This window comes from Lissotriton vulgaris, chromosome 2_2 (assembly GCF_964263255.1).
Source record: "Lissotriton vulgaris chromosome 2_2, aLisVul1.2, whole genome shotgun sequence".
NCBI lineage: Eukaryota > Metazoa > Chordata > Amphibia > Caudata > Salamandridae > Lissotriton > Lissotriton vulgaris.
The window spans coordinates 77,720,151-77,740,537 of NC_141688.1; the positions used below are offsets into that span (position 1 = coordinate 77,720,151).

Below are 20,387 nucleotides of genomic sequence, written 5' to 3' on the forward strand. Positions count from 1 at the left end.
AGGGGTAAATGGAATGTTTATATAGGTGACATATGTGTCTTCCCCTCCACCCTGACGGGCCGAGTTGCCTCAGGAATTACTACTTTTGAGGAAAATGGCAATGAAGCATAAAGGGGGAATTGAGGTCGGTAATGAAAATGTAAACTATAATGTTGCCTGGTCAGTCTTGATGAATGGCTGCTGTGGTCTATTAGCTGTTGTACGACTGGTGAAGTTTTCATTAAAAATAAATTTCCCCCAAAAATAGTGTTTGGAACTCTGCTTCCTCCTCTGAGCAGGCAACTGAAAAAAATCAAGTGACAAACAAACAGAAAACAGACATCAAAAAAAGAGACTTCATATATCCCACAGTTAAAATGACTCCAAGACCAGAAAGTCACTTGGTAAACAAATAAGCGTCATGGTGTGTGGCTGCTCAAATCGTTTGAGTTCAAGCACGCTTTGAGTGAACAAACACTAGTCGATGAGTGAGTGAAAAGCTTCTACAAGAGCTTGGTGGTGAGGTGCTGAATCACAGTACTTTATAGCTATGAAAACATTTTTTTCAATATTTAAATTTAGTGTTTCTGTAGTGTTGGAAGTAACAGGTGTTTTCCTTTCATTTTGTGGGTACAAGGTAAAAAGGTGGATGGGGAGGCTTATATATGTGTTAATATAAGGCGATCACTTTTATCATTGGTTCAAACTAACGTCTTGAAACATGTTCACCTATAAATACACATTTGGTCATGTGGTCTTCTCTCTCTCCAAGGTGTCGTCTCTCCTATTTCAACAACAAGCTCACCACCATCAACAAGCGGTACTTCCTCAACCTCTACAACTCAGTCCACCGCATTGGCATCTACAAGCACTACATTTCTATCTAATACCACATCTCCACCTAATTTGACAAATACATCTTCTACAAACACTGTATCTGTATCTAATATGACCAATTCAACTCTAGCAGTCACTGCATCTTTACCTAATGTGACCAATTCTACTCCAGCACTCACTGCATCTGTATCTAATGTGACCAATTCAACTCTAGCAGCCACTGCATATGTATCTAATGTGACCAATTCAACTCCAGCACTCACTGCATCTGTATCTAATGTGACCAATTCAACTGTAGCGGTCACTGCATCTCCACCTAATATGACCAATTCAACTCTAGCAGTCACTGCATCTCCACCTAATATGACCAATTCAACTCTAGCAGTCACAGCATCTTTACCTAATGTGACCAATTCAACTCCTCCAGTCACTGCATATGTATCTAATATGACCAATTCAACTCCAGCACTCACTGCATCTGTATCTAATGTGACCAATTCAACTCTAGCAGTCACTGCATCTCCAATTAATATGACCAATTCAACTCTAGCAGTCACTGCATCTTTACCTTATGTGACCAATTCAACTCCAGCAGTCACTGCATATGTATCTAATGTGACCAATTCAACTCTAGCAGTCACTGCATCTCCACCTAATATGACCAATTCAACTCTAGCAGTCACAGCATCTTTACCTAATGTGACCAATTCAACTCCTCCAGTCACTGCATCTGTATCTAATATGACCAATTCAACTCCAGCACTCACTGCATCTGTATCTAATGTGACCAATTCAACTCTAGCAGTCACTGCATCTCCAACTAATATGACCAATTCAACTCTAGCAGTCACTGCATCTTTACCTTATGTGACCAATTCAACTCCAGCAGTCACTGCATCTGTATCTAATGTGACCAATTCAACTCCAGCACTCACTGCATCTGTATCTAATATGACCAACTCAACTCCAGCACTCACTGCATCTGTATCTAATGCGACCAATTCAACTCAAGCAGTCACTGCATCTGTATCTAATGTGACCAATTCAACTCCAGCACTCACTGCATCTGTATCTAATGTGACCAATTCAACTCCAGCAGTCACTGCATCTGTATCTAATGTGACCAATTCAACTCCAGCACTCACTGCATCTGTATCTAATGCGACCAATTCAACTCAAGCAGTCACTGTATCTGTATCTAATATGACCAATTCAACTCCAGCACTCACTGCATCTGTATCTAATATGACCAACTCAACTCCAGCACTCACTGCATCTGTATCTAATGCGACCAATTCAACTCAAGCAGTCACTGCATCGATACCTAGTACATCAAATTCATCATCATTTGCACCATCTTCGACTTCTACAGCTTCTCCCCTCTCACTGTCAACACCTTTGACACATTCTAGCACAAACAGCACTTCGGCTACTGTAACAAACACAACGTCATCTTCAGCCAGTACTTCCACCAGCGCGGCTCCGGTCACCAGTGCCTCTCTGAGTTTTAGAATCACAAGTCAGAACTTTTCTGAAAATCTAAAGAACGCTTCCACCCCTGAGTACATCGATTTGAAGAACAACCTTGAAACGTTGGTAAGCACTGATACCTTTTGAAATTAGCACTTAAAGTGAAATGTGCCTCTTGATGAATACACCCGTGCAGAAGAGAAAAGAGTACAGCCCGCAGTATGCATAAGCCATTCTCTAGTGCATGGTGTGTAGGTCCTTATGGAGAAGAATTGAACAGACATTTGTGTCATTTCCAGTTCAGCATCTTTGTTGATGTGGCACAGAGCGGGGCCTCCATTGCATCGCTAGCATTGGAATCAGTCCATTTTTGGGCTTGGAATTGCAGGAATGAACAGTCTTTCGTGTGCATTTTATTCTCAGTGTTAATGCTCTTACATGTTGTAATGCCAGGATCTTTTGTAGTCGCCCCTTCATGAGCTTCACAGAACCCCGAGATGTTTTTTGGAGCTTCGATTAGCTTCGTCTGACTTGTCTTTTTTTTACACCTACAGCTGACTGAGATGTATAAGCGGAAATTCCCCAACTGCAAAGCTGTGAAAGTGATAGAGTTTCGGTATGTATATATTTACGCAGATTGTACATTCTTCTGATTGGAAAGCAGAGACTTCATAAAATGTTGAAATTCCGGCACCTAAGCAGAGTTACAGAACAGATAGAGGGCATTAAATGCTGATATGATGCCAGCTGTGTAAAGTACATTAAGATCTCTCTCTCAAATGAAATATATCAACGTAAGTCGTCACTCAAACCAGGCAGCCGCCGAAGTTCTTCGCACAAATGACGAAAGCAGACCCGAATTCTGTGCTAATTCAAGGTGATTTTATTTTTCCAGCCAGCCACCATTACGCGTTTTGCTTCCAACGAAGCTTGATCACATGGCAAATTGCGGTAGGCAGAGACCAATATTTAAAGTGACAGTGCATAAAGGAATACAGAGTGTCATCCGGACAACATAGAAAAAATACTACTATCCAATAGTTGTGCAAATATACATGTCCGGTACAAATGCCACATTTGAATAAATTTAAGATGAATAAATCTGGTAAAATCATATAAAATTAATATTATTGTAGTATAAAATATTTATTCTTTTCTTAGGAAAAAATCTCACTAACGGTTTTCCATAAGATTACTCCTCATAAATTTTTATAACTGCAGCAATGAATTCATTATTAAGATAAAATGTAATACTGCGCAGTAGAGGAAATAATTATCAATCTCTCCATTAAACTCCACAGCCTTTTGTATCAATAGGTAATATTATATATAACAAAAAACGGAGAGCTCTGGGTAGTTCCCAAACTTAGGTGGAGAGCAGCTCCTGTATAGGGCACCCTACAACACCAGTGATGACACTCTGAATCGGCTCACTTCAAATGTCTGTTTTCCTAGCAAAGTGTTTAAGCATAGGGCATGGGTCAGTTATTCATTTCAGGTTGGTTTGGGTGGTATTTTACCAATCCAAATCTGTAATATTTGTCATTTAACAGCTTGGCGTAGATGGCACTGTATTAATTCTATGCTTAAAGATTTTGCTGTAGAAATGACAAAAGACCTTGAATCTTTTTCGCTTGACGTGTATAGCACTGTGCTAATTCTATGCTTAAAATCTTTGCAGTCATGCTCCCAAGCCTGCCATTAGGTCACTCTTGGGGCCAGTGCCGGTGTGTACAGCCTGCAGGAAGAAAGTTTGAAAACAGTGCTTGGCCTGTGGTCTGGTTCTGTACTCAACCCTCCTTTTTGTCGCAGACTACAACCTTACTGCATATGGCCATGCACAGAGGGGGTTGATGACACGCTTTGTACCCACACTCCAATGTGTCCCATTAATTGGATGAACGGCCATACCTGTGGCCAGGCCCAGACTCTCACTACCAACCAGACTCTGCAACCTGCCTAAGCCACAACCTCTTTTTTGTGTGATTCTTTTCATGTTGCAAAATTGTGTATTTGGGCAATATTCCATGATAGCAGAAAAAAAATCAAGCCCTTAGCCAAAAACATTTTATGAAAGATTAAAATGGGATTCAGAACCACCAAGTTTTTATATTGTTAGCAATTTGACCATTTTCACAAAGAGTGAAATTCTTTGATTGACATTCTTCGTTCATGCCAAGTTTGATATAAATCGTTAGAGCACATTTTGCTGTAGCAAAGAACACATTTCCATATAGGACCTAAAACTGGAGAAGCATGTATTGTGACTGCCCCTCAATCTTTTACTTTGCAAATATCTGCACATATCGTATCCAGTTTGGCTATAGGTGTGCAAATGTTTGTGCATATTTATCAAATGACACAGAACTGTTTATATTTATTTATAAATAAATATAGACAGATGGACTTTTTTTTAACAAACAAAGCCTGTTTTCTATAAAATCCTGCATTTTTGTTTACATGATAAAGGGCCTGTAATAGACCTTGGCGGACAGGGTACTCCATCACAAACGTACTTCTGTCACAAAAGTATTAGTTTATTTGACTATATAGAGATCACTGCAGAGGCAGCACTGATCTCTGAATATGGTGTTCCTTTGTCAGGACGGCGAACGTAATGTTCTCCACCACCCTGATGGACAGAATACATACCAGCATACTTTAAAACAGGAATAATGTTTTTTTTGTTTGTATTACGAACCATATAGCCCAGTATTTCACTTATTGTTTTCACTAAATATTTACCTCTTTGAAAACAGGCATTGTTTTCATTACAATTGCATCAAAATAAACATAAGATATAAAAGTGCATTATGACTAACGCTCAATATGTTCCTACAAGTAACCACGTAATATGGTCCTGTAATGTGATTGAGGAGTTCTGGTGACATAATAAACCACGAGGCTAAACGGGAGGGGTTAGTAAATGCCAAGAGACCCACATGATAGTAATATAGAGCCATATTGCAAGTGAAACATCATAGATTGTCATGTTACTTTTGGTGCAGTCAATATAAAACCATTGTATTTATCAACCTGGGAAATGTTTATTGAAAAAGCAAGTGAGAACGGGTCAGGACTGTTTGATTCTCTGCAGTAAAAAGAAGAATAAAACGTATTGATTTAGTTACATGGGTATTGTTTCTGTTAAAGGCACTGTAACCTAATAGTTTCGTTGAGTCTCATGTAAAGTAATGCGCACTTGTCATGTTTGTTTGTAGGGAAGGTTCTGTGATTGTCGTGACACGTGTCGAGTTTAACGACACGTTGGTGCCTTCCACTGAGAACATCACCAGTACCCTCAATCAGACCGTGGCCGGCGGTGGCCTGGGCAACTTTACAGTGGACCCCACGAGCATCCAATCCAGTGAGTGACACTGATTACATGAGGGGGGGGGGGACCTCAAATGGGAGGGTCCAGCTTTTGGGCTTCTTACATCAGATTGAAATCAAAAGTGAAACCGCCATGTCACACTGTGAACAGAGACAGAAAAGGAACTGTGGCATCATTATATAGAACTCATGTTTTGTGCAATTGATGTTTCCACCGTCAGATGGTCTGAGCTTCGAAACTACCTTGGAATGGGGAATATTGCAACAAACAAAGCAGTAAAAGACCCCGACTGCTGAGCTAGGACATCCATGTCGAGAGGTGTATGTCACACCCTTGCCGCTCCTGCAGAGCATGGCAGCACGGTTGTATGATGGAACCACACATGCCACTACCACGCATGCCTTTACTATGCCGTCATTACAATGCATGCATCTTTACCATGCATATACCTTTACCATGCATGCATTTACAACAATCTTTCGTTGTAAAAGCATGCATGATGAAGGCATATGCTTGGTAAAAATGTAACTGGTAAGTATAACACACACATATCTATATCTATATTGATCTCAAAGATGACGAAGGCAGCTTGTGGAAACTCTGCTTTTCTTGTCAAGGCTCAACGCCTTTCAGAGTCACTACCTTACTCACGAGCCAAACAGCCAAAGACAACAGCAGCAACTCAGTGAGAACACCTGCGTATTTTAAATTATAGTCCCGCGCCAATGGGCGTGTTCTTCCACCGCATAGGCATCTGGCATTTGCAGTCTCAAACTGTTGTACCCCCATGTGGGTGTTGCTGTGAGCCCTATAGTAGCAGTATTCCCAAGTGGGCACAAGTAGGGAATCCGTTTCTTCATTCAAAAAACTTTATTTTGATTGTTAAGACCTTAAAAGTATACAAACATGACAAACATAACATTATAAATTTAAACACTCCCTAAAGTAGAGACATCTATTTCATCACTGGCAAATTGACTGCACTGGCGAACATGACATTTCCATTGGTAAAAATACCAGTGCAATAGTGGCGTACAAGACAAAGGGAACAATACATGGGCAAAAGTACCAGCTAACAAATAAGTTCATTTAGTGTAAATCAGCCAGTGCATAACATAACAATTAATACATTAAAAAATTAAAACTGTGAACATCAGTAAAATCATCATTTCATATAAAAAAGATTTAAAAACTGTTCTCCCTTATTATAACAATAAAATAATGTATGCACTGGACACTTGTATTGGTATTGTTATCTGCCCGGTAATTTTTGTTTGGTTTACCTTTTCTAAAAATGCCCATCTCCTCCAAAACATTGCATTTAGATATCGGGAGACAGAAAAACGATAGGCTTGGAGGTGTTGTGCTTCAAAACTCTAAATACCGCCTGGCATTGCACAAACCCCAAGTTCCGACACAATTGTATAAGCCAACACTGCCTTGCGGCTTTATACCCGGGATAAAAATATAGGACATGCATGACTCCTCTTGGTAGTTACATGCTGGACACCCCCTTTAGGACGATCCAGCCCATTTGCATGTAAATGCCCGAAGGGGTAGGATACTGTATCTGAACTGGACATATATTTTTCTGGCTGAGAACGGCAGGATATCATCCAGGAAGGGTTCTAATTTAGAGTCCTCTTTTACGGTAAGGAATTCTGTAGTCAGAACACCTAAATTCGGCTTTGTATGAATGGCTTCCAGTTTTTGGATTCGATAGGTTCTCACAAGTTCTGCTCGGGAGACTTTGGAGCTAGTTTCTTTGGAGTTTCTCCAGAGGGTTGGTTTGCCTATCCTTTCACATTCATCCCTTATATGTGCAAACCAAGGAATTTATTTTAATACCCCTGGGTAGCCAAGTAGCCCTTTCATTTCTACTTGGTACTCTGCCAATTCTGGGGTCACCCACAGCCTACGCCAAAAGGTTAAGGGTCGTATGGCAACCTCATCTTCAATCGGGCATATACCCAAGTCTAACCGCAAAGGGGTTAACGGGGTGCTAAGCGGGAGGCCCAAAATTTGTCTTAGGAAACTGTTCTCAGCTTTGCCTAAAGGGGTGGCCCCAGAGTTCAGCCCCATAGAGCGTGGCTCCCCCCGCTTAAGCCATAAAGATCTTAATAGCAGGGCCAATAGGTTTATTGATCGATTCCCTTATCAATTTAGCTATCGCCCCCCCCCCCCCCCCCGGAGGTCTGGGCTAGTTTTAATTTGGCTTTGGCTATTTGGGGCCCCCAGTCCATATTTTCAGTAGGGGTAACACCCATATATTCAAATACAGGAACCCTAGCCAGTGGAGTGCCATTTAGTTGGGGATTTGAGCGTGTTTTCTTGGGTGGATTAACCATCATGAACTTGGTTTTCATAGTGTTAATCTCCAAGCCCCTATTATTGCAGAAAATGACAAAACTATCCAATATCCTCTGGATACCCATCGGTGACTTTGACAACAAGATTGTCATCAGGAAACATTGATGCTGGAACCTTTGAGTTTGCTAACTTTGGGGCAACATTGTCCTTGACCTCTGTAAGTTGGGCAATGAGTGCGTTGACAGAGGCAAAACAGGGTTGGTGCAAGCACACAACCCTGCCTAACTCCTCTGCCAACAGGGAGTCTCTTGGTTAATTATCCCCCTTTTGCACATCTTACTTGGGCATAGTTGGCATCATGCAGCTTAATAAGCATGCTAAGCAGGTAGTGGGAATCCCCAATTGGAAATCCCCAATTCTCTTAGTACCCCCATAATTTGATTCAGGGCGTTAAATCAAAAACCGTTAGGGAATCCAGTCTGTCAAAACTAAGTCATCACCTTGTGCTGTTTCCGCCCCTGTGGCCCAGAGCCAGGTCTCTGCAGGTCCGTATCATATATATGTATATATCCAACAAGGACCCCTCCCTCAAAGAGACCAGAGGACACAGCAGGGAGCTTTCGGGAATTCCTCTTAATGACTACTAGCCTGGCATAATGCATCTCTGTTTACACCTTCCTCAGATGCCGATTGCTGTTCAAGGTTGCTCCTCCTCTCTCCCTTTTATCATGCATGGCCCTCCCAATGGCAGGAGGTTAGCTGGCTGCCACTTGTTGATCACAGCTACAGTTTTAAAATATGTAAACTACATCTCCCAGCATGCAATAATTCGGTAAATACCTTTGGCGGTGCCATGATGTCACTCTTTAATTAGTGCTATAATGTCAGGCAAAGGAGGGGATTTCATGTTGTGGCGAAATCTCAAAATAAGAGTCCAAGGTTCCCTTGAGTTCCCTACGTTTCAGCCCCAAAGTACAAAGTCAAACCGGCCATGAAGAACGGGTACAATGATCCCCCTTCCCCAAGAAGTCACGGGCTGTACCGGACAGTGGCATCTTGCCTGGCTGACCCTGAGGCGGTACTGTAGAATCCGATACCTCTAAAAAAGAGGAGCTGTCACATTGCCAATATTCACAGGACACAAACGGAACGGGTCCTCTTTAATGCGCTATCTGCAAACGTGTGAAAATATCCAAGAAGGACCCCTCCATCAAAGAGACCAGAGGACACAGCGGGGAGCTTCGGGAATTTCTTTTAATGACTGTTAGCCTGGCATAATGCATTTCGGTTTACACCTTCCTCAGATGCCGATTGCTGCTCAAGGTTGCTCCTCGTCCCTCCCTTTTTTTCATGCACGGCCTTCCCAATGGCAGGAGGTTAGCTGGCTCCGCCTTCTTGATCACAGCTGCAGTTTTAAAATATGTAAACTACATCTCCCAACATGCAATAATCCGGTAAGTACCTTTGGCAGTACCATAATGTTAGTCTTTAATTAGTGCTATGTCAGGCAAGGGATGGGATTTCATGTTGCGAAGAAATCTCAAAATAAGAGTTCAAGGTTCCCTTGAGTTCCCTACGTTTCAGCCCCAAAGTAAAACCGGCCCATGAAGGACGGATGCAATTGTCTGTCTGTCTGTCTCCTCAATATATATGTATATATACATATTCGACAGGTTTTTCTGGGCAAGATGCTTTTCATCTGAAATTTTTCCTGGAAAAAATTCCAATTCCGCACTGGTTTTTCATGAAGCGAACGTTAGCTGAACTAAGTATCCTGACCTGGCAATACGCCCGAGACTTGAGAATTCATAGGAACTTCCATTATCTACGACGTGATAGAACATATAAGACTCTACACGCCCTGAAGAAACCCCAGGCTAGATGGCCATGTAAGGGGGCAAAACACGTGTTGGCTGTTTCTTCCTTTCACCCACTCTGATGAATAGAGTGCGAATAAAACTTACAAACACTTCATGAAAAACCAGTGCGGAATCAGAAACTTTTCCAGGAAAAATTTCAGATGAAAAGCATCTTGCCCAGACAAACCTGTCGCATCTTGCTAACTTTACGGGGTTATGGGCCGCTCCTCTGTCCAGGGCAAGAACCAGAAAAAGAGATAAACGTATGCTCAATTGGCTAGTAAGGGATTGGGACCTTTTACCCCTCACTCTTCAAATATATATATATATATATATATATATATTAATACCAAATGCCCTGAGCATTGAGAAGGCACACGTCACCTCCCGCCTTCCAGGCTTGTTGTGCTGCTTACATCTTGCTTCCCCTGCAATCTATTCACCTTCGCCGACGCGTTTCGGGGCTCACGGCCCCTTCTTCCTGGGCGTGAACAAACGAGCTCTGAGCCTGCATTCAGTGATTGCTTTTTTATTTCACCTCAGCCCCGCCTCCATTGTCACATGTTTAGGTGGTAACACGGGGTGTTGTGGGGCACGTAGTTTCCCATGCAGGATTAAGTTCGAGTTTTCAAGTTCAATTAAAAGGTCCATTAATAACTCTGAGTGAGTTTCGGGGAGGTATGTTGTAAGCCCATTATGCACCAAGGGGGATGACGCTGTCAGAAGTTCGGATAAGTTCCAAGCTGCAGCTCCGTGCAGTAGATGGGGGGCGTTTCCTTCAGCTGCCGGTGGTGCTCTTCTCCACGGCCGGCCCGCCGTGCGTTAATCTTAATACCAAATGCCCTGAGCATTGAGAAGGCACACGTCACCTCCCGCCTTCCAGGCTTGTTGTGCTGCTTACATCTTGCTTCCCCTGCAATCTATTCACCTTCGCCGACGCGTTTCGGGGCTCACGGCCCCTTCTTCCTGGGCGTGAACAAACGAGCTCTGAGCCTGCATTCAGTGATTGCTTTTTTATTTCAAGAAGTAAGCAGCACAACAAGCCTGGAAGGCGGGAGGTGACGTGTGCCTTCTCAATGCTCAGGGCATTTGGTATTAAGATTAACGCACGGCGGCCCGGCCGTGGAGAAGAGCACCACCGGCAGCTGAAGGAAACGCCCCCCATCTACTGCACGGAGCTGCAGCTTGGAACTTATCCGAACTTTTGACAGCGTCATCCCCCTTGGTGCATAATGGGCTTACAACATACCTCCCCGAAACTCACTCAGTTATTAATGGACCTTTTAATTGAACTTGAAAACTCGAACTTAATCCTGCATGGGAAACTACGTGCCCCACAACACCCCGTGTTACCACCTAAACATGTGACAATGGAGGCGGGGCTGAGGTGAAATAAAAAAGCAATCACTGAATGCAGGCTCAGAGCTCGTTTGTTCACGCCCAGGAAGAAGGGGCCGTGAGCCCCGAAACGCGTCGGCGAAGGTGAATAGATTGCAGGGGAAGCAAGATGTAAGCAGCACAACAAGCCTGGAAGGCGGGAGGTGACGTGTGCCTTCTCAATGCTCAGGGCATTTGGTATTAAGATTAACGCACGGCGGCCCGGCCGTGGAGAAGAGCACCACCGGCAGCTGAAGGAAACGCCCCCCATCTACTGCACGGAGCTGCAGCTTGGAACTTATCCGAACTTTTGACAGCGTCATCCCCCTTGGTGCATAATGGGCTTACAACATACCTCCCCGAAACTCACTCAGAGTTATTAATGGACCTTTTAATTGAACTTGAAAACTCGAACTTAATCCTGCATGGGAAACTACGTGCCCCACAACACCCCGTGTTACCGCCTAAACATGTGACAATGGAGGCGGGGCTGAGGTGAAATAAAAAAGCAATCACTGAATGCAGGCTCAGAGCTCGTTTGTTCACGCCCAGGAAGAAGGGGCCGTGAGCCCCGAAACGCGTCGGCGAAGGTGAATAGATTGCAGGGGAAGCAAGATGTAAGCAGCACAACAAGCCTGGAAGGCGGGAGGTGACGTGTGCCTTCTCAATGCTCAGGGCATTTGGTATTAAGATTAACGCACGGCGGCCCGGCCGTGGAGAAGAGCACCACCGGCAGCTGAAGGAAACGCCCCCCATCTACTGCACGGAGCTGCAGCTTGGAACTTATCCGAACTTTTGACAGCGTCATCCCCCTTGGTGCATAATGGGCTTACAACATACCTCCCCGAAACTCACTCAGAGTTATTAATGGACCTTTTAATTGAACTTGAAAACTCGAACTTAATCCTGCATGGGAAACTACGTGCCCCACAACACCCCGTGTTACCACCTAAACATGTGACAATGGAGGCGGGGCTGAGGTGAAATAAAAAAGCAATCACTGAATGCAGGCTCAGAGCTCGTTTGTTCACGCCCAGGAAGAAGGGGCCGTGAGCCCCGAAACGCGTCGGCGAAGGTGAATAGATTGCAGGGGAAGCAAGATGTAAGCAGCACAACAAGCCTGGAAGGCGGGAGGTGACGTGTGCCTTCTCAATGCTCAGGGCATTTGGTATTAAAAATATATATATATATATATATATATATATATATATATATATATATATATATATATATATATATATATATATATATATATATATATATTCTATATATCCCTACCTACCAACCAAATATTTACTTTTTCGTTCCTACGGAATGTGCTGTAAAGGCATATTTGTTGTAAAATACTGCATTGTAAAGACTCATTCGTTGTAATGCCTGTATGGTAGTGGCATGTGAGGTTGAGATTTCGTAGTGAAGGCTGTTTACCATGGGAGCACATCTTCATGGACCGTCAGTTTGCCCAACCCTAGGCTCTAGAAGCTGGTAGCATCCCAGAAGCTGCCTCTTATTAAAATGTAAGTCCTCGGACAATAGTATGTTCGAACCAATGGCCTTAGACCCTGGCAGAAGGTTAGCCCTCCCAGGGCGGTAATAACTAATGGGTGCAAGCGATGACATGAGAATGGAACTCCACTGGCATTAAAACTGAGGCCCTCAGACACTGAGAGTAGTGCACCACCACACCTGCATAAACATCAAGATCCCTAGACCCTGGCATCAAGCCAGACCCCGCACATATCAAGTACTCAATCACCTAGACTACAACTGTGGCTGAAATTACCAGTCATTTAACTCGGGGACCGAAACACTGACAGCGGGCCAGAATCCCACACACAAGACGCTGGCAACGAACACGATTGTTCATTAAAAATGAGGGCTCTAGATATTGTTAGGAAACCACAAACCCACTATCAGTAACTCTGAGGGCTCCAAACACTGACAGCAGGTCAGAAACTCACTGTTATTAAAACCAAGGATATTTAAGGCTAACAATAGGACCAAACCCCTGGCATTAAAACTGAGAGCAGCGCCACTGACCTTTCCTTACTGACAGCAGGCTAGGCTTTCAGCTTATCTCCGTAGAGTATGGGTTTTGGGGGGGATTGAGGAATAACCAACAAAGTTTCCATTGTCTGATTGAACTCTAACTTCCCATTGGCCCTCATGAAGCTGTATGTCACAGCCACTGAAAACCAGTACCTTCTGTCGATAGCCTACAGAAAGTTTAGAATTCAAGTTGGCAAAATATCAATGTCCTTCTGTTGACAAAAATCCTTGTAGTGGCCATTGGTTCTAATGTTCCAAATAACATGGTTCGTCCCAGGGCAGCAGGTTCTAGGGCTTACATTAGACGGCTGTCCAGCCCTGCATTTCTCCTCTCATGGTTCAGTCTAAGAGAGGGACATTCCACTCAGTGGATCAACTGTCTCTAGTGTAATTTTACCAACGGTGTAGGAGTGTATGTCAAGATGTTATATGCTCCGTGTCCGTCATTGACATCTCCAAAAGTGACATTAGAAGACCTATAAACCCAATTATATAACAATAGGCTCTGTTACAAAAGTTAATCTCACAGAAGTACCTAAACGGCAGGGAAAACACAACGGTTACAGTTTCAATACGTAGTTAGCCCCTGCAGTGTTATCACCAGCCACAATCCCACAGACTGCATAGCAATCGCTCCTTTGCTGTTTTCTGCTGGACACCAGAGCAAAAGAGCCATTGGAGGCCTAGAGATGACGTTGCATTAAGCCCATTGCAGACGGTTACCTGAAAATGCCACCAGAAATGTCCATAAAAATGTGCCATATTGCACCAGATGTGCTCATAAAGGCCTTGCCGCTGTGGTACAAAAGCCCAGAAGATCCAAATGTTGATTTGGCTGAGGTTCTAAAAATCCTTGCTCTGGAACTGCTGTAATTGCAGATAGTTTCTACATCTTATCATGTTTCACCATTATCAACCACACCACTGACTATCACTTGTTCACTATTATGTCCACTTTACCTCCTCAGTGCTGCAACTAGGGAATAGGAGATACAGAGTCTTACTGACATTGGTGTGTGGAGGATGCAGAGGGGCTGACAAGCAACCAGTCTGTCAGTGCATCAATTCCATGTCAGTGATCATCTTTACTCCTAGTCAGTTGCTTCCTCATCCCAGTCCTAACATTGTGAGTGTTCTCACCCGGCTGACAGAAGGACATACTGTGCTTCACTCATAGAAACAACTATCAAACTCAATTTGGTAGTCCTTGCACTGTTTGTAAAATTGCTCTGCAATCCACCCTCCATTCCAATGTATCCTGGTTACTACTTTTTTGTGTCCTGGCATTAGCACACCTTGAGTGGGGTTGTAGGACTGAGACAAGAAGCATCGGACTAGGAGTAATGAAGCTTAGTAATAAATGATCGCAGCATTACCTCCACACTGCCCATACCTCCTAACAGAGTGTAGATATTGAAAGATTAAGATACTCTCCCCTTTAATATGCACATATTCAGAAACCTTGCACTGCGAAAAAACATGTTTTCATTAAGTTAACAATACAGTTGACAAAGCTGTCTTACAAATAACATTGTGACCAGATGGCTGACACAGCCACCTGGTAGTTCTCGATAAATGTATGAGAAAGATTCCATGAGACTCAGAAAAGGAGACCCCCTTAGCCTCCTCCAAGTGGTAACCACCCATGTACTTGTTCTTCTCAATATACCAAGAAGAAATTTGTGAATCTCACCCATCTACTAATGATAGAAGTAGAGGTTTTTTTTTACCACTCTGCCCCAAACAAAATTACCAGGAGAGTCACAGAGAAATACTTTGGATGTCCTTTCGAATAAATGATCAACAGTGTTTGGATCTACGGTGGAATTGCACTACCTGACTTTCAGACTTACCACTGGGCAGCCCAACTGGCGGTCATCAGTCAGTGGGTACACCAACCACACAATAGGGTGACCAGATGCCCCGGATTTCCCCGGACAGTCCCGGTTGAGTGTTGAGAGGACTGTCCCCGTGTCCCAGCGCTTTTCCTAATTTTTAAGAAATGTACAGTTTTTTAGGAAGAAGATAGTCACCCTGTAAAGCAGAAATTAAACTTTTGGTGATTTATTTTATAATTTGACTTTCAGGCAACACAATAGGAGGTTGACCGCCTGCTCACAGCAGAGGAATGCAGAGTAGGGAGGAGATAAGAGTGGCGGGAGGTCTCAGAGTGGAGGTCCTGCCACAGCTTTTATATGATGCCTTGTAAATGCGTGTGAAAAAAATATATATATATATATCATATATATATTCTCGCTGCCAGGTTGTCCACCTTTGAGTAGCACATGAGCAGCAGCTTGATTTATGAGTAGGTAAGTATTGGGATCCGCTTGCGTTAAAGCCCCTGAAGAGAAGCAGATGGAGCTTCGAAACGCGTCGGGCAGATCCATTACGGAGCGGCCTCTACAAGGGGATCCCCGTCCTCACCTACACATAAATCAAGCTGCTGCTCGAATATAATATTTGTTAAAACAGACACCCATTTATATTTACATGGGAATGCAAAACTGGGACAGACCCGACATTAAAGTAACATGAAAGTCTTTAGTCCGACTTTTCTGTCTTACCTCTCCGGGGCTTTTGCTTCTCAATATCTGGTTACCCTACCACACGACGAACCAGCATACTGAATAGACAGGCTAGTCCTAGGTCCCGGGGTTACATGCAAGCACTATAACCAAACCCCAAAGAGCATTGCCTTACAGGCCCAACAAAACGCACAGTCGCACTTTGGCATCTACTGAACAGGAAGCTGGGGTGGCATAATGAAGTGACCCAAGCTACGCCCCTATGGGAGGCAGACAAACTAGGTAGGCTGAGTGGCTGCCTGGCTTTTGATAAATGGGATCTCCTAGGTACATCGATAGTTTGAGACCAGTGGTCAAAGGGGGTGGTCATCCCATTTGTAGATTTACAGCGGGACTACGACATGGCGGCTTCAGAAACATTTAGGTACTAACAAATAAGACATCCTCTGAAGGCAGCTATCCCTCCGGACGGTGACCAGCCATAAGCATCGTCACTAGAAGATAGGAAACTAACTGACCATATGGCCCAGCATGCAACCTCCCTGTTTTAACAAAAACGACTCAATAATTCACCTGACCCTCTCCTGTGTCTTTAATAACACTGGCAGGACAACCTGGGGGAATAGGAGGATGAGAACTGGCAAGAGGTGCTAGACTTCCCTAAAGAAGCGACCATCTCATCCAAACTGTCATAGATCCTACCTCTCCTGTAGCACTCTAGTTAAGGTGGGCAGGGGAGAGGACACGAAGTGTCGCAGACTATGCGGACAAGAGGGTATGTTTTACCTCGTACTATGGGAGTGCCCAGTAGTGAAATCATATTGGGAGGCTATTATATGTGACTTGCAAAGAGTGTGTTGGAGGGACCTTCCACCCACGTCTAAATGGTGTCTTTTTAACGTCTGCGAGGCAACTGATTTGAGCCGTATAGAGCAACTTTGAGTAACTATGGGAAAGGCAACTGTTTAAGCGTAACATTGCCCAACAGAAGGGGGCCCAAGAGACGCCAACTCTTGGGGAGTGGTAAAGATATATGGACTGGTAGGTGGGGGCTGAGAACGTCGTCTACGAGGACAGGGGCTGCCCTGGAAATGGGAATAAATAAGGGGTAAATGAAATGCTTATATAGGTGTCTTCCTCTCCACACTGATGGGCGGAGTTGCCTCAGGAATCACTACTTTTGAGTGAAATGGCAATGAATCATAAAGGGGGGGGATTGAGGTCAGTAATAAAAATGTAAACTATAATGTTGCCTGGTCTGTCTTGAGGAATGGCCTCTGTGGTCTATTAGCTGTTGTACGACTGTTCATGTTTTCATTAAAAAGAGATTTCCCCCAAAAATAGTGTTTGGAACTCTGCTTCTTCCTCTGAGCAGGTAACTGAAAAAAATCAAGTGACAGACAACAGAAAACAGACAACAAAAAAGGAGACTTCATATATCCCACAGTGAAAATTACTCCAAGACAAGAAATAATAATTTGGGAAACAAATAAGCATCATGGTGTGTGGCTGCTCAAATAGTTTAAGTTCAAGCATGCTTTGAGTGAACAAACACTAGTCGATGAGTAGGTGAAAAGCTTCTACAAGAGCTTGGTGGTGAGGTGCTGCATCACAGTACTTTATAGCTATGAAAGCGTTCTTTTCAATATTTTTCTTTAGTGTTTTTTCTGTAGTGTTGGAAGTAACAGGTGTCTTCTTTCATTTTGTGGGTACAAGGTAAAAAGGTGGAACGGGAGGCTTATATATGTGTTAATATAAGGGGATCACTTTTATCATTGGTTCCAACTAACGTCTTGAAACATGTTCACCTATAAATACACATTTGGTCATGTAGTCTTCTCTCTCTCCAAGGTGTCGTCTCTCCCATTTCAACAAGCTCGCCACCATCAACAAGCAGAACTTCCTCAACCTCTACAACTCAGTCCACCACATTGGCATCTACAAGCACTACATTTCTATCTAATACCACATCTCCACCTAATTTGACAAATACATCTTCTACAAACACTGTATCTGTATCTAATATGACCAATTCAACTCTAGCAGTCACTGCATCTCCACCTAATATGACCAATTCAACTCTAGCAGTCACTGCATCTTTACCTAATGTGACCAATTCAACTCTAGCAGTCACTGCATCTTTACCTAATGTGACCAATTCAACTCTAGCAGTCACTGCATCTGTATCTAATGTGACCAATTCAACTCTAGCAGTCACTGCATCTGTATCTAATGTGACCAATTCAACTCTAGCAGTCACTGCATCTGTATCTAATGTGACCAATTCAACTCTAGCAGTCACTGCATCTGTATCTAATGTGACCAATTCAACTCTAGGAGTCACTGCATCTGTATCTAATGTGACCAATTCAACTCTAGGGGTCACTGCATCTGTATCTAATGTGACCAATTCAACTCAAGCAGTCACTGCATCTGTATCTAATGTGACCAATTCAACTCTAGGAGTCACTGCATCTGTATCTAATGTGACCAATTCAACTCTAGGAGTCACTGCATCTGTATCTAATGTGACCAATTCAACTCTAGGAGTCACTGCATCTGTATCTAATGCGACCAATTCAACTCAAGCAGTCACTGCATCTGTATCTAATGTGACCAATTCAACTCTAGGAGTCACTGCATCTGTATCTAATGTGACCAATTCAACTCTAGGAGTCACTGCATCTGTATCTAATGTGACCAATTCAACTCTAGGAGTCACTGCATCTGTATCTAATGTGACCAATTCAACTCTAGGAGTCACTGCATCTGTATCTAATGTGACCAATTCAACTCTAGGAGTCACTGCATCTGTATCTAATGCGACCAATTCAACTCAAGCAGTCACTGCATCGATACCTAGTACATCAAATTCATCATCATTTGCACCATCGACTTCTACAGCTCCTTCTCTCTCACTGCCAACACCTTTGACACATTCTAGCACAAACAGCACTTCGGCCGCTGTAACAAACACAACGTCATCTTCAGCCAGCACTTCCACCAGCGCGGCTCCGGTCACCAGTGCCTCTCTGAGTTTTAGAATCACAAGTCAGAACTTTTCTGAAAATCTGAAGAACGCTTCCTCCCCGGAGTACATCGATTTGAAGAACAGCCTTGAAACGTTGGTAAGCACTGATACATTTTGAAATTAGCACTTAAAGTGAAATGTGCCTCTTGATGAATACACCCGTGCAGAAGAGAAAAGAGTACAGCCTGCAGTATGCATAAGCCCTTCTGTAGTGCATGGTGTGTAGGTCCTTATGGAGAAGAATTGAACAGACATTTGTCATTTGCAGTTCAGCATCTTTGTTGATGTGGCACAGAGAGGGGCCTCCATTGCATTGCTAGCATTGGTTTCTGTCCCTTGCAATTCCAGGAATGAACAGTCTTTCAGGTGTGCATGTTATTCTCACTGTTAATGCGCTTAGATAATGTGGCATAGACCAGGGGCCTCCATTGCATCTCTAGCATTGGAATCAGTCCATTTTAGGGCTTGGAATTGCAGGAATGGACAATTTTTCATGTGCATTTTATTCTGTGTTAATGCTCTTACACGTTGTAATGCCAGGATCTTTTGTAGTCGCCCCTTCATGAGCTTCACAGAACCCCGCGATGTTTTTGGGAGCTTAGATTAGCTTCGTCTGACTTGTCTTTTTTCACACCCACAGCTGACTGAGATATATAAACGGAAATTCCCCAACTGCAAAGCTGTGAATGTGATAGAGTTTCGGTATGTATATATTTACACAGATTGTACATGCTTAGAATTGGAAAGAAGAGACTTTATATAGCTGTTGAAATTCCGGCCCCAAAGCAGAGATATAGAATAGACCAGCTGATATGATCATGCCAGCTGTGTAAAGTACATTAGGAATTCTCCCTCTCCATAAACTATCTATCTATCTATCGTTCAAGGAACATTGCTGTGAAATCACGGATGCCTTTGAAAAAGAAGCAGGAAAGCTTTGAAACGCGTCAGGCAGGAGGATTGAGAAAGGTCTGAATGAAATGACACTTTCATTTTCAAATAAAGGGTGTGAAACCTACCTGCTGCGGAGTACGTTCTTAATGCAGGGAAAACATATATATATATATATATATATATATATATATATACGCAATATGGGTCAATATTCCACGGTGGCAGAAAAAAATACTTCAAGCTCATATCGGCCCATCACATTTCATGAAAGATTAAAATGTGATTGACAGAACGACCAAGTTTTCACATTGTTAGCACACTGACCATTTTCACAAAGTGAAATGTTTTGATTGAAATTATTCTTTCATGCCAAGTTCGATGCAAATCGTTTGAGTGATCTTTGTTGAAGCAAAGAAAAGATTTTCCTGTAGGACCTAAAACGGTAGAAGCATGTTTTGTGACTTCTCAATCTTTTACCTTGCACAAATCTGCACATAACATATCCAGTTTGGCTAGAGGTGTGCAAATGTTTGTGCAGATTCATCAAATGGTATCGAAGTGTGTTTATATTTAATTATAAATAAATATGAGCAGATAAACCTCTTTTAACAAAATGAAGCCTGTTTTCTATAAAAACCCTGCATTCTTGTTTACATGATAAAGGGCCTGATACAGACCTTGGTGGACAGGGTACTCCATCACAATCGTACTTCTGTCAG

The 20,387-nt window shown here is 43.1% G+C and overlaps 1 protein-coding gene across 1 annotated transcript in view; it reads left to right on the forward strand.

Moving 5' to 3' along the window:
- Nucleotides 1-20,387, forward strand: part of LOC147729031 (uncharacterized) — a 113,384-nt gene that overhangs the window by 54,414 nt on the left and 38,583 nt on the right. The window contains 5 exon segments of the mRNA XM_086959781.1: nucleotides 752-2,412; nucleotides 2,841-2,902; nucleotides 5,508-5,653; nucleotides 17,595-18,871; nucleotides 19,415-19,476. Of these exon segments, the coding sequence (XP_086815907.1) occupies nucleotides 752-2,412; nucleotides 2,841-2,902; nucleotides 5,508-5,653; nucleotides 17,595-18,871; nucleotides 19,415-19,476 (3,208 nt within the window).